General features: G+C 46.5%; 1 protein-coding gene and 2 long non-coding RNA genes across 3 annotated transcripts in view; 1 reads left to right on the forward strand and 2 right to left on the reverse strand.

Moving 5' to 3' along the window:
* Positions 1-4,535, reverse strand: part of LOC120868397 — a 14,954-nt gene extending 10,419 nt beyond the window's left edge. Inside the window, exon 1 of the long non-coding RNA XR_005722211.1 lies at positions 3,185-4,535. This is a non-coding gene — a long non-coding RNA (uncharacterized LOC120868397). The remainder of the gene's footprint in view (positions 1-3,184) is intronic.
* CHDH (choline dehydrogenase) overlaps positions 1-10,187 on the reverse strand; it is a 24,616-nt gene extending 14,429 nt beyond the window's left edge. Inside the window, exons 1-4 of the mRNA XM_040247211.1 lie at positions 9,333-10,187; positions 8,536-8,687; positions 7,462-7,591; positions 6,441-6,575 (exon numbers count right to left, since the gene is read on the reverse strand). Of these exons, the coding sequence (XP_040103145.1) occupies positions 6,441-6,575; positions 7,462-7,591; positions 8,536-8,687; positions 9,333-10,038 (1,123 nt within the window). The 5' untranslated portion in view covers positions 10,039-10,187. The remainder of the gene's footprint in view (positions 1-6,440; positions 6,576-7,461; positions 7,592-8,535; positions 8,688-9,332) is intronic.
* LOC120868400 lies at positions 4,649-23,394 on the forward strand. The gene is made up of 3 exons (XR_005722214.1): positions 4,649-4,732; positions 9,200-9,204; positions 23,380-23,394. It is a non-coding gene; the product is annotated as an uncharacterized LOC120868400 (long non-coding RNA).
* Positions 23,395-25,332: the final 1,938 nt, after the last annotated feature.

The following is a 25,332-nucleotide window of genomic DNA, read 5'->3' on the forward strand; positions in this document are numbered from 1 at the left end:
ATGGGATTCCAACTCTGCTGCTGCTGCTAAGTCACTTCAGTTGTGTCCGACTCTGTGCGACCCCACAGACGGCAGCCCACCAGGCTCCCCCGTCCCTGGGATTCTCCAGGCAAGAACACTGGAGTGGGTTGCCATTTCCTTCTCCAATGCATGAAAGTGAAAGTGAAGTTGCTCAGTTGTGTCCGACTCTCAGCGATCCCATGGACTGCAGCCTACCAGGCTCCTCCGTCCATGGGATTTTCCAGGCAAGAGTACTGGAGTGGGGTGCCATTGCCTTTTCCGGATTCCAACTCTAAATATGCATTAATCGGAGAAGCCCTATGAGCAGTAGCCCAATTTCATAAGAAGTAACACTAGCAATTATTCTTTTATCAGTCCTCTTAAGAAATGAGTCTTTTACCTTTTCTCAACTTTCATCACAACACAAAAATATCCCCCCCAAAATTTCCCATCATGACTCTTAGCTGTAATATGATTTCTTTCCACTCTTACAGAAACTAACCAAGCCTCATTCGACTTAATAGGAAAATCTGAACTTGTATCAAGCTTCAGTGTAGAATACGCAGCAGGCCCATTTGCCACATTTTCCTCAGCAAAATACACCAACATTATCATCAACAATATGAAACATTTTCTCAATATCCTATTTCTGGGATTGTTCCATAACCCCTACTTACCAGAACTGTACACAACCAACTTTATTACTAACAATTGCTTTCCTATGAATTCAAGCATCCTGCCCTTGATTCCAATATGATCAGCTAATCCATTTACTCTGGAAAAACTTCCTACTGTCAATGCTAGCCCTATGCATAGGATACATCTCAGTACCTATTATAATAACATCAAGCATCACAAACGTAAGATATATGTCCGAAAAGAGTTACTTTGATAGAGTACATAATAGAGGTTTAAACCATCTTATTTCTAGAATCATAGGAATTGAACCTACCCTTAAAAATTCAAAATTCTGTGTTACCACATTACACTATATAGTAAGATGAGCTACCAGGCCCACCCATACCCTGAAAATGTTGGTTTATATCCTTCCTGTACTAATAAAATCCCATCATCTTTATCATTATCCTAACAACCATTATCTCAGGAAGCATAGCTGTAATAATCAGCTCCCACTGACTACTTACCTGACTTGATTTTGAAGTAAATATACTAGGCCTTCCCTGGTGGCTCAGATGGTAAAGTGTTTGCCTCCAGTGCGGGAGACCTGGGTTCGATCCCTGGGTCAGTAAGATCCTTTGGAGAAGGAACTGGCAACCCACTCTAGTACTCTTGCCTGGAAAATCCCATGGACAGAGGAGCGTAGTAGGCTACAGTCCATGGGGTCGCAGAGTCGGACACGACTAAGCGACTTCACTTCACTTCATTCCCACTATAATAATAATAAAAAGTAACCCATGAGCTATAGAAGCATCCACTAAATGTTTTCTAACCCAGTCACTACATCAATATTACTTATAATAGCCATTATCACTAACTTGTTTTACTGTGATTAATGAAATATTATAATAATCTTCACTCCAACAGCATCTAGAGTAAAAACAATAGCTCTAACCATAAAACTAGGACTATCTCTTAGGGAGTTTGGGATTGACATGTACACTCTGCTATATTTTAAATGGCTAACCTACAACAAGGACCTACTGTGTAGCACCTGTAACTCTGCTCAATGTTATGGGGCAGCCTGGATGGGAGAGTTTGGGAGAGAATGGATACCTGTATATGTATGGCTGAGTCCTTTTGCTGTTCACCTGAAACTATCACAACATTGTTAATCAGCTGTACTCCAACAGAAAAAAGGGAAAGTTTTTTTTTTAAGAGGGATGTATATTAGCAAAAGAAGGACTGCTGAACCATTTCACACAAGTTAGAATGGCTATCATCAAAAAGACAAGAGATAAGTAGTGGGGAGGCTGCACAGCAAAGGGAACCCTCTTGCACTGTTGACAAGACTGTAAACTGATGCAGCCACTATGGAAACCAGGATGGAGGTTCCTCAGTTACAAAGAGAACTGCCCTATACATGACCCAACAATCCACTTCTGGGTCTGCATCTGAAAGATGACAGGGGGATCTCAAAGAGAGACCTGTGTGCCCGTGGTCACTGCTGCAGCACTCACGAGAGCCAAGGAACAGAACCCACCAAAAGGCCCACTGATGGAGTAATGGACAAAGAAACGGTGGTGCGTATATATCTAGTGAAGTGGCATTCCGTCACCAGAAAGAGGGCATCCTGCCATTTGGGACAATGTGGATGGATCTTGAGGGCACTGTGATAAGTGAAAGAAATCAGAGAAAGACAAATACTGTATATCGCACCTATATGGAATCTAAGAAAGCTGAACTCACAGAAACTGTAGAATGGTAGTTGCCAGCAGCTACAGGGTGAGAGACTATGAGGAGATGCTGGTCAAAGGCTACAAACTCCCAGTTTAAGATGAGTAAGTTCTGGGGATGTAACATACGGCAGGGTGACTACAGGTGATGATACTGTTACTAACAGTTAGTTTCTAACAGAGTAAATCTTAAATGCTCTCAGTGCACGCACGCGCACACACAGAAGCACACACAAAAGGTAATTATGTGAGGTGATGTGTTAACTAACCTCATTGTGATAATCATTTTCTAGTGTATATCATGTTGTACACCTTAAACTTACACCTTATGTATCAGTTACCTATACACCTTATGTATCAGTTACCTATAAAGAAAGCTGCAAATAGGAAAATAAAATCTAAGACTATCTCCATTCCACTTCTGAGTACCTGAAGTTACGTAAGGTATCTCATGAACAGCAGGCTTAATCTTATTAGCATGACAAAAACTTGCATCCTTGTCAGTATTACTCCAAACCTCACCTTGTATCAGCCTAAACCTAGTACTATCCATATCTATACTATTTATTGTAATTGGAGGATGAGGAAGACTAAACCAAACCCAACTATGAAAAATTACAGCTTACTCGTCAATTGCTCACACAGGGTAAGACCCATTCTATTGCATAAGCCAACTATAACAATCTTAAACCTATACTTTATAATAACACTTACCATATTCATACTATTCATTTACAGCTCAGTCACCACCACACTATCACACACATGAAACAAAATACCCATTATTACAACCTCCATTCTCATCACACCATTATCAACAGGTCTTCTACCACTATCAGGATTTATGCCAAAATGAATAATCATTCAAGAAATAACAAGAAAATAACAGTATTATTTTACCGACACTAATAGCTATCACAGTTATTCAACCTTGCTTCTACACACAACTCACATATTCTGCAGCACTACCTATATTTCCCTCCATAAATAATATAAAAATAAAATGACAACTTGATTTTATAAAACAACCTTCTTACCAACAGTAATCACACTGTCCACAATAATCTTACCTCTTACACCAATCCTTTCAGTAATGGACTAGGAATTGAAGTTATACAAGCCAAGAGCCTTCGAAGCCCTAAGCAAGTATTTACTTAATTCCTGCTAAATGCAAGACTCTATCCTACATCAGTTGAATGTGCAAATCAGACACTTTAATTAAGCTGAATCCTCACTGGATTGGTGGGATTACATTTCCCACAAAACTTTCAGTTAACAAGTAAATACCCTAGTCAACTGGCTGCAATCTACTTCTCCCTATTTCTCCTGCTGCCAGGAAAGAAAAAAAGGTGGGGGTGCAGGAGAAGCCCCAACAGGATTGAAGCTGTACTCTTTGAATCTGCAATTCAGTAAGCAAAATTCACCACAGGACTAGGCAAAAAGAGGACTCCACCCCATCGTTAGATATACAGTCTAATGCTTACTCAGCCATTTTATCTTGTATTCATAAACCACTGACTATTCTAAATTGGCCATAAAAATACTGGTAAGTTCTACTTACTATTTGATGCTTGGGACTTGTTGATTTGTGCTGAATTAGTCCACCCTGGAACACTGCTTGCAGGTGATCAGATTTACAATGCAGTTTTAACAGCCCAGACATTTGTAATAGTTTTCTTTATAGTTATGTGTATTGTAATTGGAGGCTTTGGGAACTGACTAGTGCCACTAACGACTGGGGCTCCCGACATAGCCTTTCCCTGTGGACATAATGTAAGCTTCCGATTACTTCCACCCTCCTTCCTACTTCTGCTTGCATCATCATCAATAATTGAAACCAATGCTGGTACAGGCTCAACTGTATATCCACCCTTAGCCGGAAACGTGGCTCACACTGGAGCTTCAGTAGACCTACCATCTTGTCCCTACATCTAGCGGGTATTTCCTCAATTTTAGGTACTTTTAATTTTACTACCATTATAAAATCACCCCCTATATTCCACCATTATTTTGTGTGACCAGTTTTAATTGTAGCTATATCGTTGCTATGGTTATTGTTTAGTCACCAAGTCGTGTCTGACTCTTTGCAGTCCCATCAACTGCAGAGCACCAGGCTTCCCTGTCCTTCACTATGTCCCGGAGTTCGCTCAAACTCATGTGCATTGAGTTGGTGATGCTATCCAACCATCTCATTGCTGCTATTAGCATTACCTGTATTAGCAGCTGGGATTACCATGCCATTAACAGACCAAACCCTAAACACAATTTTTTTTTCACTAGGAAGGAGGGGGTGATCCAGTCTTACATCAACACCTATTCTGATTCTTCAGACACCTTGAAGTCTATATTCTGATTTTACCTGCATTTGGAATAATCTTGTATTATTCAGGAAAGAAGAGCCTTTGGGATATATGGGTATAGCTTGAGCCATAATATCCACTGGATTCTTAGGAGTCACTGTATGAGCTCACCGTATGTTCCAGCAGTATAGATGTTCACACACAAGTATATTTACATCAGTCACTATAATTACTGCTGTTCCCACAGGAGTAAAAGCATGTAGCTGACTAGCAACCCTTCATGGAGGTAATATCAAATGATCTCCTGCAATAATAATGAGCCCTAGGCTTCATTTTTCTTTTTACAATAGGTGGATTAACAAGTGTTGTCCTAGCTAACTCATCACTACGCACTGTCCTTTAAGATAACGTAGTTGTACACTTCCACTATATATTCTCTGTAGCAGCAGTTATTTGCTATTATGGGAGATTTTGTTTATTGAATCTCACTGTTCTCAGGATATACACTCAACATGAAGCAAAACTTTACTTTTTGTAATGATATTTGTAGGGGTAAATATAGCCTTCTTCCCACAACATTTCCTAGGTCTACCTGGAATACCATGACGATATTCTGACAACTCAGATGCATATAGAACGTCAAATATCAACAGCAGTAATATTAGTAATTTTCATAATTTCAGAGGCATTCACATAAAATGAGAAGTCTCAACAGCAGAGTTAACATACCTCTTGGGACAATGTGGGAGGGGCCGAAAGAGGGAGGAAATGATCAACCTCCCCGAATCTTCCATGCTGGAATCCACTCTGGCTGAGAGATGTGCATGTCACCAGGAAGAACCATGAGTCAGATTATCAGCCAAGCAAGACGACCAGCCAGAGGCAACCCAGAAACTAACTCCTTACCTTGAAACCTGAGACCGTGAGCCATGTAGCAGAGCAGTTCTCGTGAGTTCCCTTCCCTGGCTGCTCTTCAACCCAGAGGCCCCTTCCCAATAAAGTCTTTTGCTGTGTCAACCTGTTTGTCCCCTCAGACAACTCATTTCGGAGAGCCGGCTCTGGGGCCTCGGAAGGCCCTGCGACGCCTGCACCAACGCCTCCTCACAGCGCTGCAGTCTCCCTGGCCAACAGATTTGTTCTTCAAACACACGAAACGCCTGCCCCCAGTGCCTCTGCATGCATTCTTCCTGCCTAACAGGCCCCAGGCCACCGATCTCTAGTTTAACACCCTGATTACTCCTTCACTGTACTTAAAGCTGAGCATGTTACTTCATTTCCGTCCATTGTCTCCACTAGAGCGTAACCTCCCTAAGAAAGCCTCCCTTACTAGCACTTCTCACCGTGTAGCTCGGAACCGAGGGGTGTGAGCACTGCGTGCTGAGTGAATGAGTAAGATTTCAGCTGGAAACCAAATGGAAAATGCTGAGATGGAAGCTGATTCTGTGGCCCAGCATCAACTGCCCTTTCTCCAGGCCCCTGGGCCCCGACCGTGTCCAGGACGAGTCCATCCCTGTCCATTCGTCAGGAGGAGCAGCGCCAGCCCTTGCAGAGACTCACCTCGGGCAAGTCCTATGTGTGGTGTCTGGTCCTCACACCAGCCTTCCATGCAGGAACTGTGTATCCCCGTTTTGCAGATGGGAAAACTGAGGCTCACAGAGCTGACATGAATGGCACAGTTCCGCTTTGAACCAGAAACCTGGAGCCACAGCCTGTGCTAGGTACCTCAAGAGGGAGGCTGTGCTGTCCACAGACCATCTCTCCCAAAGTCATGGATGAGCACACCCACCTGTGAACTTCCAGAGCCACTCCAGGCCAATCCAGGCCTTCCTCAGGGGCTTCTGTGCAGAGTGGAGGGTGATGGGGCGGGTGCATGCCTGCTGGATATATATCTCTAGGTGGTCTTGGAGGTTCTGGCCGACTCCTGAAACCAGAGGGAATGGTTAGGAAAACATCTCCCAAAGGGGCTTGCTTGGCTGGCCTCTCAACATCCCCCTGGTTTGAAAACTCTCTTCGTTCATCCACTTATCTGCCAGGCCAGCTCCTGCTCACTCCCAGTAACCCCATTCCTGCACTCCCAGCTGCATCTGGCCCTCTTGGATGCTGCTAGAGCTGCCTGCCCCTGCCCCTCGCTCCCCGAGTACCACCTGTAACCACACAGGTGCCTTCCTGCTAAGCAGTCCTCCCCCCAGGCCTGCAGCTGGCACTGCTCAGTGAGCTGCCCCTGGCTGGGGAAGGAGGGAAGCGTCATGCTGAGCCCATCCAAGCTCAAGGGGACAATGGGCAGTTCACTGCCATGGGCCAGTGCTTTCACAGGCCTCTTAAAGCCTCCAGCCCTCTGGAAGCTTGTAAGAGAGGGCAAGAGGGACTGCGCCAGGCCCCCAAAAGCATCAGAAATGGAAAAAATATTAGGCCTGGGAGAACCATCTTAATACGAAAAGCATGTCAGGATGGCTGGTGAGTCTTGAGGATGCAAAACATAAAGGCCTGGACCCTCTCCCCAAAGGGCCACCCTGATGGCCCACCTGAGCCTGGCCCCGTGGGCTTTTCCGGCAGATGCTCCCTGCTAGAGGGGCTTTGCTGTTGAGAGGGGCAGGACGGCCGGGGACGGGAGGAAGGCAACGTGGAGACTTGAGGTTTCCCTGTGGGGATGTTCCAGTGAGAATGGGGGGCTTCAGGCTCGTGGGAAGAAACTGACAGCTCTGAGGAGCCCTGACTCCTGTCCCCTCCCCACTCCATGCTAAGAAAATATAATAAGCAGTTTTATTTAGCAGAGACACCTCTGGGGCGCAGTGGGGAAGGGGGCTCACCAGGAAGGTGGCACACCACCGGGATGCCCAGTTTCCTGAGGTCGTCTGCATTGCCCACGCCCGATAGCATGAGGAGCTGCGGAGAGTTGATGGCACCTCCACTCAGAATCACCTCCTTGCTGGCATAAGCCTGGAAGAGGCAGGGGGCCATGCACGTCATGCTTCCCTTCCAGGAGAGCCCATCAGCACCCCGAGAAGGTGGCCTTGGCATGACCACTTAGGGATCCTGCTCAAGGCCCAGGGGGAGGAAGCGGATGCTCAAAGCACCACTAGGGTAGGTACAGGGTGCAGGGTGGGTGTGAGCATAAATATTCCGATATTTTCTGCCACAGCCAGAAAGTAATGATCCTGAAATAAGGACTGTAGTGCTTAAATGAGATAAAGGAAGCAAGCATCGAAACGAGCAGTTTAAATAAAGCCTGTGGTGAGCCAGATCTTCACGTGGGATGCAGGACAATCCCTACACACTGCCAAGTGGAAAAGAGCACAGTGCAGAGATACGGAGTGTGATCACAGATACAGTTTTCACCTGAGCTGAAAGTTGCTCAGTCATGTCCGACTCTTTGTGACCCCATGGACTGTACCCCACCAGGCTCCTCTGTCGATGGGACTTCCAGGCCAAGAATACTGGAGTGGGTTGCCTTTTCCTACTCTAGGGGATCTTCCTGACCCAGGGATTGAACCCAGGTCTCCTGCATTGCAGGCAGGTTCTTTACCATCTGAGCCACCAGGGAAGCCCAATATGGGTTTTTAAAGCCTCTAACATAAACCTATCAATTTCTGGACAAGTGTGGAAGGCAGTAGCATACTGAGGTTCAGGAGGGTGGTCATGCCAGAAAAACCACCGGCCGGTGGCCAGACTGGGGCTCCCTCCCTTCTGCCAGGCCACTGCCTCCTGCCAGGCCTGGGGACAGTCTTTCAGGCTGTTGCTACCAGCTGCTCACTTCTTATCACCACGCTGACGGAGACAAGAACATGACTCCTGCCACCCACACTGACTGTGACCTCGGGGTCATTGCCCACTCCCTCCCGGCCGAGTGAGCTGCTCAGGCCTGGTGGTAAGAATTCACTCACCCTGTGGCTCTCGCCGTTCTTGATGTACTCCACACCCACTGCACGGGGGCCTTCAAATAGAACCCTGCTCACAAACGTCTGGGTCTCGGCTGTGAGGTTGGGGCGGCTCAATGCTGGGTGCAGGTACGCGCAGGCCGTGCTCCAGCGCTTGCCTGCAGGACAGAGCAAGGAGATCAGTCAAGCCCACGCCTGTTCCCTGGGTACCTGTCATACAGGAGGAGGTAGGTAAGGTCAGGAGTAAGAGGGAGTTTGCCTTTCCCGTGACTCTGCAAGCTCTGTCTTCAAAGGAAGACTGAGACCCAGATGCCCTGTGCAACTGAAATCCACATTGACCTGGGGTCCCTGGATGCAGGTGGGCAGATATCCCTCATCCTTGAGAGGAGGCCAGAGGCCAGGAGGGGCTGATGACAGCCCTGGGTCCAAGCTGGCTGTGCCTCCACCCTGCTGCCAGCAAGGGTGATCACCGCTCTGTGCCTCATATGCCCATGTGTAAGGCTCTGAAACCGGAGGCTATGTGGCTGGTGAGCTCTCCATTATCCACATCAAATGGGACCAGAGGATGCTCAAGGTGTCGCCACCTCCGGGTCAATTCTCACTGGCTTTGGGTGGTATCCTGTGGGCTCTCGCCAGTGCAATCTGTCACATCGTCTCCATCTCAAACCAGCCCTAGTCTGGCCACACTTACTGACCCTGACCGGGACCGGAGCCGGGGCTGGAGGCATGCGGCTGTGAGAGAACAGCTTTTCTTTTTTTAAGGAGGAACCTGGGAGACAGGGAATCAGGAGGCTCGCACCTACCTTCGTGGATGGTCATGTCCATCCAGCCGAAGCCCTCTTGCTGGAAGCCGTTCATGTCCTCGGTGAGGGGGTAGCCGGCCTGCTGTGCCGCCTCCAGGAACGCGTGGTGCAGCGGGTGGCCGCTCTTGCCCCGGGACACGCGCAGGGGCCCGTCGCCACCGCGGTACCTGCCAGCGCCCAGCTCGTGCGCCTGCGCCCTGCGGAAGTAGGGCAGGCAGTGCGCGTAGTCCCAGCCCGCGGCACCCTGGCGCTGCCAGCGCTCGTAGTCCTCTGCGTGCCCGCGCACGTAGACCATGGCATTGAGCGACGACGAGCCGCCCCAGACGCGGCCCCGCGGCCAGTACAGCACGCGGCCGTCCAGGCCCGCCTGCGGCTCGGTGTGGTAGCACCAGTTGTACGTGTCGTCACACAGGTTGGCCACGAGGGCCGCGGGCATGTGGATCTTCCAGCGGAGCCGCTTGCTCCCTGCGTACATGTCCTTGGGCCCAGCCTCCAGCAGCAGCACGCGCTGGTCGGGGTCCTCCGTGAGCCGGCCCGCCAGCACGCAGCCGGCGGAGCCCGCCCCCACCACCACGTGGCTGTAGTCGCCACGGCTCCGCGGGCGCTTGCTGGCCAGAGCGCGGAGGCCCCGGGAGCGCATCTGCGCCCCCAGGGCTCCCCATGGGCCCAGGCATCCTCCCCGCCAGCCTCGCAGGACGCACCACATGCTTCCAAGCCCAAGTTCTCTTATTTCCACCGAGGGAAATGTGATGATTCACTTGCCCTAAAAGTAGAAAAAGAGCATTTGCAAAGTTTAACTCAGCATGCGTGGTACAAAATCGGTGCCTGCCTGGCGCTGGGTGTGCCAGGCCTGGGTGGCACGTTCCTGGGGATCAGTCCTGCGGCATCAGCGCCTGAAGCGACAAGCCCAGGGCTGGGGGCACAGGAGGCTCCTCCCCACCTGCAGGGTGTAGGGGTAGAAAGGCTTCCCCGTGACATCTGTCCATGAACCTGGAGAGAGGGCAGGACACTACCTGCTGGAAAGCAGGGGCCTGAGGGCTTTCCACGTTTGCCCTGACTCCTCATCCATTCAAGACCGGGAGAAAGTTGCTGAGCCCCTACCACCTGTCAAGCAGGTGGCCCTCTCTAGGAATACCCAGAGAACAAGACATCTGCCCTCAAACTGATGGTCTGGGACCAGGGAGACAGACAAGGCTTACATAAACAACCAAAGTAAGGTCAAGGTGAGAGGCTAGAGACTATAAGCTTATAGGCTTTGACCTGAGGGCACCAGAGTGCAGGAGAAGGGTTTGCAGCAGGGGATGGGATCAGAGCCACAATCTTCAAAGATCACTCTGTCCAGTGCCAGAGTTTTAACAAATGTCAGTAATTTCTGGAAGGTCCTTTCCCAACAATGTTCATATCAATTCCAGCATGCTCGATGCACATGGGGAGAAGAGCCACGATATCCATCAGGACCTGAGCTGACACAGGACCTCTGAGAAGCTCAGGCATGAGTGCCATGAAGCTCAGGCACACAAGGCCTGCCCAAGACTGAGGCTGCAATCAGAGAACTGAGAAACCTCAAGAAAACCCTGAAAGATTCCCCCCACCTCTTCTAAAATCCTGCACCAAGTCACCAGCAGCCTATTGCAGGAAGCAGGCTAAGAAGAGAGTGGAAAGATTCCAAATCCCCCACCCCCACTCCATTCCTGCAAGCATAGGAGAGAGACCAGCAAGGCCTCCTAAAAACTAAATCTGAAGCAGGAATTCTGAGATCCTTCCAGCGTTCCAGGCCTCAGAGCTAGCACAAGGCAGAAGCGGCCCACTGCTCAACTCCCAACTGGACTGACTTCAACACTCCACACTAATGATGTGACAGAATAAAAGGCATGCCCTTTCCTAGGTATAGACACTGTTCACCCTCCAGTCCCTATTATCCTGTTACACACAGGTCATGCATGCATAAGAAAGGTCATGCATACTCATTATAAAGAGAAAAGTAGTGAACAGAACCAGATCCAGGAGGTGACCCATCCAGATGTTAGAACTATCAAAGACTTCAAAGTAACAAAGTTTAAAGTTTTGAAAGATTTCCTTGAAAATGTGGACATGTTGAACAGATGGGCAGTTTCAGCAAAAAGTTGACAATAAAAAAAAGGCACAACTGCTACAAATAATAATAAAAAAATTACCAGAGATAAATAATTTGACTGGAAATGGCAGAGAAACAAATAAGTGAAACTGAACATCAGGTTAGTAAAAATCATCCAATGGAAATACAAACAGAAGAAAGAGTGAAAGAGAGACAGAACGGAACAGCTGAGAGCTGCTATGGGATGAGACCAAACTAGCTAAAGTAAACACAACTGGAGTCCAAGGAGGAGGAGAGGGATAAAGGGAAAAAGAAGAAGGGGCGGGGGGAGGCAGAGCAGCAGAGGGAGAAGGGGAGAGACGGGAGGGAGAAGGACAGAGCGCGCGTAGCGGAGAAAAGATATCTGAAGAGGTAACTGCTCAGACTGCCCCCAAATTAATACTACAAAAATATCACAGATTCAAGAAGCTTAGACCATCCCAAGCAAGATTAATATAACGAGAAACACACCTGAGATGTAGTCAAACTGCTGAAATCCCAGCATCAAAGGAGCCAGCCCCCTCCAAAAAGATATATACAGAGGAATAAATTTAAGAGTGCCTACAACTTCTTATCAGAACACATACAACCCAGTGGGAGGGGAGTCGGGGTGGTAGAATGGATACATGTATATGGATGGCTGAGTCCCTTCACTGTTCACCTGAAACTACCACAACATCATTAATCAGCTATATCCCAATACCAAATAAAAAGTTAAAAAAAAGAACGAAACTCAGATATGATCTTTTGGATGTTTTATACCACCCTGTTGAAAATCACTCAATTAAATACACTAGTGTCATAGCATTTAAAAAAAAAAAGAAACATACAATTCAGGATCAGATCAAGATGGAGACGGGAAAGCAAGAAAATCATGTAACTGAGTAGGATCAAAGGAGAAAAACAGGAAAAGAAAGGAATCGGGACAAAACCTGGGCCCCCAGTAGGGAGCTGTGAAACAGGACGTTTCTGCCTCACCGGTGGAGTGATCTTCCTAGACAAGACGGGAGCCTCGGGGCCTCAGAGGAGAGTGCGGTAACCAGCTTGCGCAGGACAGAGCAGAGAAAGACCTGCAGACACCCTGGGTGCCACCACCCAGCACGCCCCAGCCTGAGACATTCGTCCTCTGACGTGGGTGGGGGCTGGGTGCTTCGGCTCCGGCTTCAGAGTCCAGACCTGGAGCAAGGACTGGGGTTGGCTGTGTGGCGACAGCCTGAGGGGGTAGGGAAGAAGCCTGACATGCTAGAGTCAAGGGACCATTGCTGGGGGGCATACAAGGTACCGCACAACTGCACTCATTTCACATGCCAGCAAGGTAATGCTCAAAATCCTTCAAGCTACGTGAACCGAGACCTTCCAGATGTACAGGCTGGATTTAGAAAAGGCAGAGGAACTAGATATCAAATTGCCAACAGCCATTTGATCATAGATAAAGCAAGAGAATTTCAGAAAAACATCTACTCTGCTTCACTGACTATGCCAAAGGCTTATACTGTGTGGATCACAACAAACTGTGGAAAATTCTTAAAGAGATGGAATATCAGACCACCTGACCTGCCTCCTGAGAAACCTGTATGCAGGTCAAGAAGCAAAAGAACTGGGCTTGGAACAGTGGGACTGGTTCAAAATTGGGGAAGGAGTGCACTGAGGCTGTACATTGTCACCCTGCTTATTTAACCTTATATGCGGAGTACATCATGAGAAATGCTGACCTGGATAAAGCTCAAGCTGGAATCAAGATTGCCAGGAGGAATATAAATATCCTCAGATTTGCAGATGACACCACCCTTATGTCAGAAAGCAAAGAACTAAAGAGCCTCTTAATGAAGGTGAAAGAGGAGAGTGAAAAAGCTGGCTTGAAATTCAACATTCAAAATACAAAGGTCATCGCATCTGGTCCCATCACTTCATGGCACTGATAGGGAATCAATGGAAACAGTGACAGACTTTATATTCTTGGGCTCCAAAATCACTGCGTATTGTGACTGCAGGCATGAAATTAAAAGACGCTTGCCCCTTGGAAGAAAAGCAAAGACAAATCTAGACAGCATACTAAAAAGCAGAGGCATTACTTTACTGACACAGGTCCATCTAGTCAAAGCTATGGTTTTTCCAGTAGTTACAGGTGGATGTGAGAGTTGAACCATAAAGAAGGCTGAACACCAAAGAACTGATGCTTTTGAACTGTGGTGTTGGAGAAGACTTTTGAGAGTCCCTTGGACTGCAAGGAGATTAAACCAATCAATCCTAAAGGAAATCAATCCTGAACATTCATTGGAAGGACTGATGCTGAAGCTGAAGCTCCAATACTCTGGCCACCTGATGCAAAGGTGGTCTTTTCATTAGAAAAGACCCTGATGCTGGGAAAGATTGAAGGCATGAGGAAAAGGCGGAGACAGAGGATAAGGTGATCGGACGGCATCATAGACGCGATGGGCAAGAGTTCCAACAAGCTCCGGGAGATGGTGAAGGACAGGGAGACCTGGGGTGCTACAGTCCATGGGGTCACAGAGAGCTGGACACAACGAGCGAGTGAATAGCAACACCACCACGAGGAGAGGGCTGGGACTGCCAAAGGGTTTCTTCCTCCAGGTTCCCACTCTCAGGGAGCAGGGCACCCCTTTCCGAAGCTCCAGGCGTGGGGATAGGCCACCGCTGCCATCTTGGATTCCAGAGGCGGGCATGAACTGCTGCCACCACCGAGGGTCACACAACCGGATGCCCCTGCCTGCCTTCCTGGGAGTGCGTGCGGGTCACACAGCTGCACATCCCTTGTCGGGGCTAATGGTCAGCACATACTGAGGAAAGAGACAGCAAGCATCCAAACCAAAGACAATCCTCGTGACAAAAAAATATAAACCCACACAAGCTACCCAAGGGCGCTCCTGCATATAAAAGGCCGTCCAAGACTACAGCAGATGATTGTTTCTCCCAAACTTAGTGAGTAAGAGAAATACAAGCAAAAGGAAGAAACAGAGGAACCACTCCCATTAAAGGACCGAGAGAATTCCCCTGAAGGAATAAACAAGGAAACAGACCTCTTCACTGACAAACACTGAGTTCCAAAAGGAGGTAATGAAAATGCAGGAGGAATTAAGGAAAGCTATTGAAAGGAATGCAGAAGACTGCACAAAAAGAACTAGAAACTACAAGGAGGAGCCAAAAAAATGAGAAAATTCATTCGCTGAGAGGAAAGCTGAGCTAAAGGCAGTGAACAGCAGAATGAATAATGCAGAAGAAAGAATAGTGACCTGTTAGACAGAATAATGGAAGTTATCCAATCAGAAAAAAAAAAAAACAGATTGAAAGTCAAGTGAAAAAAGAAAGAAAGCAATGTATGATAACATAAAGTGTACCAATCTACACATAACAGGGATTCCAGAAGGAAAAGAAAGGGGGATTGAAAATGTATGTGAACAAATTATGGCTGAAAATTTCCCAAACCTAAAGAAGGACACAGATATTCAGACACAGGAAGCACAAAGTGTCTTAAACAAGATGAGCCCAAACAGACCTACACCAAGACATATGGTAATAAAAAGGGCAAAGAACCCACAAGCAAAGCAGAAGACGCAAGAGGTGCGGACTCAATCCATGGGTGGGGAAGATAACCCTGGAGCAGGAAATGGCAACCCACTCCAGTATTCCTGCCTGGAAAATTCCACGGACAGAGGAGCCTGGTGGGCTAAACAGTCCATGGGATCCAGAGAGCTGCACACAATGGAGCGACTGAGTGCATACACAAAGATAAAGAGAGGATTCTATTAGGGCAGCAACAGAGAGAGTTAATTACAAGAAGTCCCACAGAAAAATTGCAGGCCAGAAGGGAGGGGCATAATATACTCAAAGTCTTGAAAGGAAAACATCTGCAGCCTAGAATACTCCACCAAGAAAGATTATCATTTAGAATAGGAAGAGAAATAAACAATTTCTCAGACAAGCAAAAAATAAAAGAATACAGTAATCCTAAACCTATCTGAAAAGAAATACTGAAAGGTCTCTGAATAGAAAAAAAAGCAGGAAGAAACTGGAAATCACAATTGGAAAGTAAATCACTTAAATCAGTCAGTATATAGATTTAAAAAAAAAAGAAAACTGTGAAAGTGATGATAAAAGAACAGCGAAAGGATAAACATGAGGATGTAAAAACAGACATTGAAAGCGTAAAATGTGGAGAAGGAGAGTAAGGAAATGCAGGCTATTTCTTTTTTAAAGAATGTGTCTCAACTTACATGACTATCAGTCTACAGTAAGCAGATATAGGAAAAGACTAATATACTTGTAAAACGGTAATCACAAATCAAAACATACAATAGAGTCACAAAAACCAAAAAGAAGAGAACATAAGCATAAAATAAAAGGAAATCATCAAACCACAAAAAGAAAAATGAACAAAAAGGAAACATACAATCAACTGGAAAACAAAGCTTAAAATAGCAATACATGCATATATATCAATAATTACCTTAACTGTCAACAGACTGAATGCTCCATTCAAAAAGACAGAATGGCAGCCTGGATTAAAGTGGTGGTGCAGAGTACATCATGCAAAATGCAGGGCTAGATGGATCAAGCTGGAATCAAGATTGCCAGGAGAAATATCAATAACCTCAGACATGCCACCCTAAAGGCAGAAAGGAAAAAGAAACTAAAGAGCCTCTTGATGAAGGGGAAAGAGGAGAAGGAAAAAACTGGCTTAAAACTCAACATTCAAAATACAGAGATCGTGGCATCTGGTCCTATCACTTCATGGCAAATAGATGGGGAAAAAGTAGAAAGAGTGACAGATTTTATTTTCTTGGGCTCCAAGTCACTGCACATGGTGACTGGAGTCACAAAATAAAAGTCTTGCTCCTTGGAAGCAAAGCTATGACAGACCTAGACCGTGTGTTAAAAAGCAGAGACATCACTTTGCCAACGAAGTTCTCTATAGCCAAAGCTATGGTTTTTCCAGTAGTCATGTATGGATATGAGAGTTGGGCCATAAAGAAGAACTGATGCTTTTGGATTATGGTGCTAGAAGACTCCTGAGAGTCCCTTGAGTAGCAAGGATCCTAAAAGAAATCAACCCTGTATATTCATTGGAAGGACTGATATGAAGCTCCAATAACTTGGCCACCTGATTTGAAGAGCTGACTCACTGGAAAAGACCCTGATGCCGGGAAAGACTGAGGGCAGGAGGAGAAGGGGACGACAGAGGATGAGATGGTTGGATGGCCTCACTGACTCAATGGACAGGAGTTTGAGCAAGCTCCAGGAGATGGTGAAGGACAGGGAAGCCTGGTGTGCTGCAGTCCATGGGGTCGCAAAGAGTCGGACACCACCAACAAATGGAGACGTAGACACAGAGAACAGGCTTGTGGACAGGGAGACGGGGCGGGTGGGAGGGAGAGAGTAGGACGGATGGAAATACTAGCATGGAAACATATATGTTACTGCATGTGAAGCAGATAGCGGTGGGAACTTGCTGTATGACTCAGAGAGCTCAAACAGGGCCTCTGTGACAACCTAGAGGGGTTGGATAGGGTGGGAGGTTCAAGACGGAGGGGACATATATATACTTATGGCTGGTTCATGCTGATGTGTGGCAGAAACCAACAGAATATTGTAAAGCAATTATCCTTCAATTTAAAATAAATAAAATTTTTTTAAAAAAAGAGGATTTCACACTCCTCAACATATATGCACCTAATACAGAAGCACCAAATACATAAAACAAATACCAGCAGATATAAAGGGAGAAATTGATGGAATAGAATAATAGTAGGAGACTTTAAAACCCCACTGTTATCAACGGACAGATCTTTTAAACACAAAAATCAATTAGGCAACAGATTCTAAATGATAGAACAGTTAGACTCAACTGATGCTTTCAGGACACTATGAGACAGGCATGGGACCTGGGACCCTTTGCTGCAATGCTGCAAAGCGTGTACCTGGACACACCTCTCCTCAAGCTACAGAACACAAAGACACTACGTGGGACTAAAAATAATGGCATGCATGCACAGCTGGGTACAATTCTGGACGAAAAGATACACACCCAACCACACCCACATCCACCTGCTGTTCCTGAAGAGCCAGGAGCCAAAGCATGAAAGGGTATCGGGAGCAAAAGCAGGGTCCAGAGCATGCCACCTGCGCTCACCACCACCAGCGCTAAGTTGCTTCAGTCCTGTCCAACTCTGTGCGACCCTCTGGACTGCATGTAGCCCGCCAGGCTCCTCAGTCCATGGGATTCTCCAGGCAAGAATACTGGAGTAGGTAGCCATTCCCTTCTCCAGAGGATCTTCGCAACCCATGGATCAAACCCAGGTCTCCTGCATCACAGGCGGGGAAAACCACCTAAGCCATCCCTCCAGCTCGAACCTCTGGACACATCCCTACTCTCACCCTGTATAAGAAACAAGCTTGCCCCTACTCACTCCTGCAGCCTGCACGGGAGCCCCAATAAAGCCGTGTGGGAGTTTACAGTCTGGCCTCTAGTCAATTTCTATTGGGGAAGGCCAAGAACCCTGACTGCCCAACATGGGCAGTTTCCTTCTGGGGAGAGGATTGGGGCACCTCCAGGAACACTGAATGCAGCTTTCTTGTGGGTGACAAGTGGACATATGAGCCTCTTGTTTCAGCGTCAAGAAAGCAGCCTTCCTGGCCCCTGGGGGTCTCAGGACCTCATTCAAGGAATGCTTTCCCCTCCTCCTTGTCCTTCTCCCTCTCCTGAATCTCTTTGCCGCTCCTCTGTCCTCTCCTCTCTCCTTCCCAGACAGTGAATGTTGGGCAGCTACAGCCTCCCTGCGCTCAGCTTCTGCAACCTGCTCCCTCTGGCCGCCAACGGCTCACCTCGACACCAGACAAGCAGGGGTGGGAGAGGCTCGCCTCACGCCCTGCAGACGCTGGTGCACCAGGCTCCCCTGAAGGGAGATTTATGAGACTGACACAGGTTTAAACCTCGTATAGTGCACATTACGTTGCCAACAAAGATCCGTCTAGTCAAGGCTATGGTTTTTCCAGTAGTCATGTATGGATGTGAGAGTTGGACTATAAAGAAAGCTGAGGGCCAAAGCATTGATGCTTTTGAACTGTGGTGTTGGAGAAGACTCTTGAGAGTCCCTTGGACTGCAAGGAGATCCAACCAGTCCATTCTGAAGGAGATCAGCCCTGGGATTTCTTTGGAAGGAATGATGCTAAAGCTGAAACTCCAGTACTTTGGCCACCTCATGTGAAGAGTTGACTCATTGGAAAAGACTCTGATGCTGGGAGGGATTGAGGGCAGGAGGAGAAGGGGACGACAGAGGATGAGATGGCTGGATGGCATCACCGACTCGATGGAGGTGAATCTGAGTGAACTCCGGGAGTTGGTGATGGACAGGGAGGCCTGGCGTGCTGCGGTTCATGGGGTCACAAAGAGTCGGACACGACTGAGCGACTGAACTGAACTGAACGGAGTCCAGTGGCTGGAAGCCCTCTTGTCTCAGCACTCTCAGCTTTACTTTACTGCTATGTCTTTCTCTTTTTCAGTCTTTCCTGCTCTTCCTCCCTTGATACATGTAGCTGCACTCCCATCCCCTGAAAACTTCTTTGTACATTTAAGTTTTTGTCATTGGTGTCTTTGTTTTATGTACTTTTATCTGTCCAATTGCTCTTGCAAGTCTGCCAAAATTGTGGGCATGGTGAAGCATTTAAATCTTGAAATACAAACACAGCCCATATTGCCTGCTCCAGCCATGGGGTACTTGGTGGGACTTTAGAAAGGAGCTTGCATTTTTCCCTCCTCTGCCTTTAATATGTAACTATTCTGCCTGTGTTCTTAGGAACTGCCTGAATCATCTGAGTTCCTTAGACTAAGAGAAAAGGGTCATTTTATTATAAGGAGGAAAATTATGAGATCTCTTGTTCTGTAAAAATTGGCTTGTCTGGCTAAAGCTTACAGATTTAATGAACAGAGATCTATATTTAGATTCGGGGGCTTCCCAGGTGGCTCAGTGATAAAGAATCTGCCTACCAGTGCAGGAGATGTGGGTTCGATCCCCGGGTCAGGAAGATCCCCCGGCGAAGGAAATGGCAACCCACTCCAGTATTCTTGCCAGGGAAATTCAATGGACAGAGGAGCCTGGTGGGTACAGTCCACGGGGTCACAAAGAGTCAGACGCAACGCAGTGACCGAGCATGAGCATCTTTAGGTTCAACATTAAATATAATGTTTTCACTGTACCTAGGGTTACTGAAAGGCGGAAGCGCAGATTATTTTTATTATGAAATTTGTCAACAGGGCAAGTCATCTGATATGGTTATATTTTTATGTAACTGGGATAAGAATTTAAAAAATAAACTAAGTTAAATGATAGGAGCTCATTGACTATCAAGTCGATTTCAAATAAGATAAAATATTGGCAACATTAATTGCTGAACAAGTCAAATTTACCTAATTTGTCTTTTGTGAGAGAGAAACAAAAGTTGTTTGGTGCCTCAATGAGATGTTCTCTACCAATCTGTAGAATGCTAATACAAAAGAGTTCATGGCTGTTTAAGGAAAGTAGGATGTGTATTTTAGGAAAGAAGGTACAAGGAATGGAAATATATTTTTTAACAGAAGAAGAGTGATTTTGTCCTAAAGCTGATTATTTCTAAATGGAAAGAGTAAGGGACAAAGAATGGCTACAAAAAGTGGCAGAAGTGGAACACCGAGTAAAGAATTTTGTATGTGGGCAGGATTTTCTAAGGTGGGATTACACTTAATTAGGCAAATGGCTTTTATTAAGATAGGCTGATTTGGGACAGGATTTGGTCTCACTCTTGTTAAGAGAAGAAACTTTTGCTGGAATGCTGCTTTTGATAACAGATTGTGTGAGTTTCTGTGCCTTTAAGTGAGCTATATTTACTTTTGAAAACTTTTTTTTCACCTTAGCTCAAGGAATAATTTTTTTCTTAGAAGAAAACACTGCCAGAACATCCATCGACAGACACTGCAGCAAGATCCTCTATGACCCACCTTCTAGCATAATGGATATAAAAACAAAAATAAATGAATGGGACTTAATTAAACTTAAAAGCTTTTGCACCGTAAAGGAAAATATAAAGATGAAAAAAACAACGCTCAGAATGGGAGAAAATAATTGAAACAATAGTAACTGCTGCTGCTGCTAAGGCGCTTCAGTCGTGTCCGACTCTGTGTGACCCCATAGACAGCAGCCCACCAGGTTCCCCCGTCCCTGGGATTCTCCAGGCAAGAACACTGGAGTGGGTTGCCATTTCCTTCTCCAGTGCATGAAAGTGAAAAGTGAAAGTGAAGTCACTCAGTCGTGTCCGACTCTTAGCGACCCCATGGACTGCAGCCCACCAGGCTCCTCTGTCCATGGGATTTTCCAGGCAAGAGTGCTGGAGTGGAGTGCCATGGTCTTCTCCAATAGTAACTGGCAAAGGCTTAATCAAAATATACTAAACAGCTCATGCATTTCAACATCAGAAATACAATCCAATCAGAAAATGGGCAGAAGATTTAAACAGACATTTCTCCAAAGAAGACATAGAGATGGCTAACACACATGAAAAAATGCTCAATATCACTCATTATTAGAGAAATGCAAATCAGAACTACAATGAGGTATCCCTTCATACTGGTGAGAATGGCCATCATCAATAAAATCTACAAACAATAAATGCTGGACAGGATGTGGATAAACGGGAACCTCTTGCACTGTTGTGAAAGTTAAAGTTGCTCAGTTATGTCTGACTCTTTGCGACCCCATGGACTATACAGCCCAAGCAATGCTCTCGGCCAGAATACTCGAGTGGGTAGCCTTTCCCTTCTCCAGGGGATCTTCCCAACCCAGGGATTGAACCCAGGTCTTCCGCATTGCAAGCAGATTCTTTACCAGCTGAGCCACAAGGGAAGCCCAAGAATACTGGAGTGGGTAGCCTATCCCTCCTCCAGGAGATCTTCCTGACCCAGGAATTGAACCAGGGTCTCCTGCATGGCAGGCAGATTCTTTACCAACTGAGCTATCAGGGAAGCCCACTAGTGGCAATGTAAATTGATACAGCCACTATGGAGAACCATATGGAGATGCCTTAAAAAGCCAGGAGTAAAACTACCCTATGACCCAGCAATCCCACTACTTGGCATACACTCCAAGAAAACCATAATCCAAAAAGACACCTATACCCCAGTGTTCACTGCAGGACTATGTACAACAGTCATGACAGGGAAGCAACCTAGATGTCCACTGACAGATGAATGTGCAAAGAAGCTGTGGTGCATATATACAATGGAATATTACTCAGCCATAAAAAAGAACGATTTTTGAAGCAGTTGAACTGAGGTGGATGAACCTACAGCCTGTTACACTGGGTAAAGTAAGTCAGAGAGAAAGGAATACTGTATGTTAACACATGTATACAGAATCTAGGAAAATAGTACTAAAGCACCTATTTGCAGAGCAGGAATAGAGACAGACATACACAACGGACTTGTGGACACAGTGGGTAAAGGGGAGGGTGGGAGGAATTGAGAGTTGAGAGAGTAGCATTAACATGTACACTACCACGTGCAAAAGAGCTAGCTCATGGAAAGTTGCTGTATAACACACGGAGCTCAGCCTGGTTGTCTATGAAGACCCAGAAGGATGAGGGTGTGGGATGGCTGGAGTAAGGGAGAGGCTCAAGATGGAGCAGATATATGTATATTTATGGCTGATTCACACTGTTGTATGGCAGAAACCAACATAACATTGTAAAGCAATTATCACCCAGTTAAAAATAAATAAATGAATATATTACTATACTGTCTTGCAACTGGGTCTTCACTGTTACGATACTGGAAAATGCACTGAGATTCCGTATGTCCAGGTCGTCATGGTCCTTTACCAAAACCCTGCTTTCAACGGCTCCCTTCATCAAAAGCCAGGGAAATAAGAAACACTCCTGACATTTACATGATACCCCGCTTTTTTGGCCACTTTATTTATTTTTTAATTAGATGATCCCTTTTTAATATTCCCCAATTCTCAGGGGGGAAACCAATTTTCCCCGGCTTCTCAACAGCCACATATCTCTCCATAGACACCTACTTCTTTCTCTGACCAATACCACACTCTGCCTCCCAATGTTCCTTTATATCTACTTCACTACCTCAGGAGGGAGGGATAACTTGCAGTGGAACTTCCTATCACCCAAGATCCAGAAAAGTGGGTCCAGACGACACACTTTTCTGGATCTGGGTGATAGGAAGTTGGGACTCAGTGGCAAACAGTGAAGAGACGATCAGAGTGCGTGTTCTTCTCTTTATGGGACTTGGTGCCAACAGACAGTAGGTCAGGTTGCTGAAGATCCTAGTGAGTTTGTTGAAGGGTTTTAAGCCCTAACCCTGGCCTTGGGTTTACCTTGGAAAGATGTCCAAATATCTTGCTGCAGCACCGGGGAGCCATAACTACTGAGCCCATGGGCTGCAGCTAGTGAAGCCAGTGCATCTTAGCGCCCATGCTCTGCAACAAAAGCCATGCAGTGCGAGCCCCTGCACAGCCAGAAAGACACCCCTCTCATGACAGCTAGAGAAATGCCAGCCCAGCAACGGGGACTCAGCACCGCCAAAAATCAATCAATAAATCAGACTTCATACAGAGCGCCCAAATAGTCCTACTTGCTGGAACCCTGAGGAAAAACAGAATCCGAGCAACAGCCCAGGGACGTGGTGACCAGCTTGCCAGGGTCCAACCTGAACATTTTGCTATGGGTGGAGATGCAATTCCAAATCAGAAGCCCTGCTGAAGTTTTCTTTCCAATTTCTGGAGGAAACAGAAGCCAGGAAGCATCTGATCCAATGAGTATTAGAAGGGATGAGAAAGTGTATGAAAAAGCCAGTTAACTATGAAAAGGTTTAAGGAGTGACTTAAGACAAAAGAAAACCTAGTGCTCTCATGAATAGCTAAGTTGCTTCAGTCGTGACCAACTCTTTGCAACCCAGTGGACCAGAGCCCGCCAGGCTCTGTCCATGAGATCCCCCAGGCAAGAATACTGGAGTGGGTTGCCGTGCCCTCCTCCAGGGGATCTTCCTGACCCAGAGATCGAACCTGTGTCTCTTATGGCTCCTGCATTGGCAGATGGATTCTTTATCACTAGGAAGCCCCAGGTATAGCTTGTGGAGGTTTCCAGAAAATTTGCTAACATTGATCCATCCACTCCCAAGGGTCAAACCCTGCTGGGAGAACATTTTATCAGCCAGGCCACCCCGATATTAGGTGGAAACTCAAAAAAAGTTACAACTCGGCCCACAAACCCCGATGCCCCAGCTCTGAGAGGTGGTCTTTGGGCACTTTAGAATTGAGATCAAGCTGAGGACCAGAGGACCTGACATGAAAACAGTCAGCCGAGACGCAAGCTAAACCGATGGTCACAGCTGTCAGCCATGCCTTGCAACCACAAGATCACCGAAGGGGGCCCAAGAAGTTTCAGCATTCACCTGGACATAAAACCAGCAAGGGGGATGCTTCAAACATAAGCCAACTGGCCCCTGAGGCCGAAAATGCCAAAGGAACAACCTTGTCCATGCAGAGTCTGCAAACGAACAGGTCACTGGAAGCGGGACTCTTCCCAGCCCTGAAGCACGAGTGGGGGCTCCCGTTCCTGAGATGGCCACGCTGATACCTGAGGCAGCTCGGGGATTCAGGGGGCTCCCTACAACAAGATGTTTATCTCTGTTGAGGAGCTGTGGGTGGCCCTTGACATGGCAGGTAAGAAAATCAAGTTTTTAACTGATAAGGGAGCCACTTACTGTGTTCTGATTTCTCAGGCTAGGCTTCTTTCCTCCACCAAGCTGTGCTGTGACTGGTGTTGACAGAAAGCCTCACACTCATTTCTTCACTGGGCTTCTCACTTGTCAACTGGGGCAGTGTTTGGTCTCACATATTTTTCAGTTGTGCCTGTGTGTCCCTACCTCACTTCCAGGGAGAGGTCTTATGGGATTCCTTGGAGCAATATTACAGTTTGGAGGCCCCAAGCAGCCCCTTTTCTTGACTCTAAGACAATCAGCTGGCAGAACAAGTGCTGATTCCCAGCCATAATCTGCATGCAGTAAACCCTGCAGGTGGGGACACAGGAAATCCCAGGAATGCTATTAGAAATGCCCAACCCTGGATAAGAAAGCTGTGGTACATATACACAATGGAGTATTACTCAGCCATTAAAAAGAATACACTTGAATCAGTTCTAATGAGATGGATGAAACTGGAGCCGATTATACACAGTGAAGTAAGCCAGAAAGAAAAACACCAATACAGTATACTAACACATATATATGGAATTTAGAAAGATGGTAATGATGACCCTGTATGTGAGACAGCAAAAGAGACACAGATGTGTAGAGTGGACTTTTGGACTCTGTGGGAGAGGGAGAGGGTGGGATGATTTGGGAGAATGGCATTGAAACATGTATACTATCATGTAAGAAACGAATCACCAGTCTATATTCGATGCAGGATACAGGATGCTGGGGGCTGGTGCACGGGGATGATCCAGAGAGATGATATGAGATGGGAGGTGGGAGGGGGGTTCATGTTTGGGAACTCATATACACCCGTGGCAGATTCATGTCAATGTATGGCAAAACCAATACAGTATTGTAAAGTAAAATAAAGTAAAAATAAAAATTAAAAAAAAAATGCCCAACCCGTAAAATTTAGCCTTAAGCCAGAAGTTGCTTATCATAACAAGAGATGGTACCCCACAAAGCTGGAAGCAAAAAAAAAAAAAAAAGGTTTGCAACGTCTTATAGATAAATTCTTAAAACATGGCCTCTTGCTGCTTCCATCATTGTTGTTTAGTTCCTAAGTCATATTTGACTGCTTTGCAATGCTACGGACTGTAGCCCACCAGGTTCCTCCGTCTCTGGGATTT

The sequence above is a fragment of the Oryx dammah genome, unplaced genomic scaffold, assembly GCF_014754425.2.
Source record: "Oryx dammah isolate SB20612 unplaced genomic scaffold, SCBI_Odam_1.1 HiC_scaffold_9, whole genome shotgun sequence".
NCBI lineage: Eukaryota > Metazoa > Chordata > Mammalia > Artiodactyla > Bovidae > Oryx > Oryx dammah.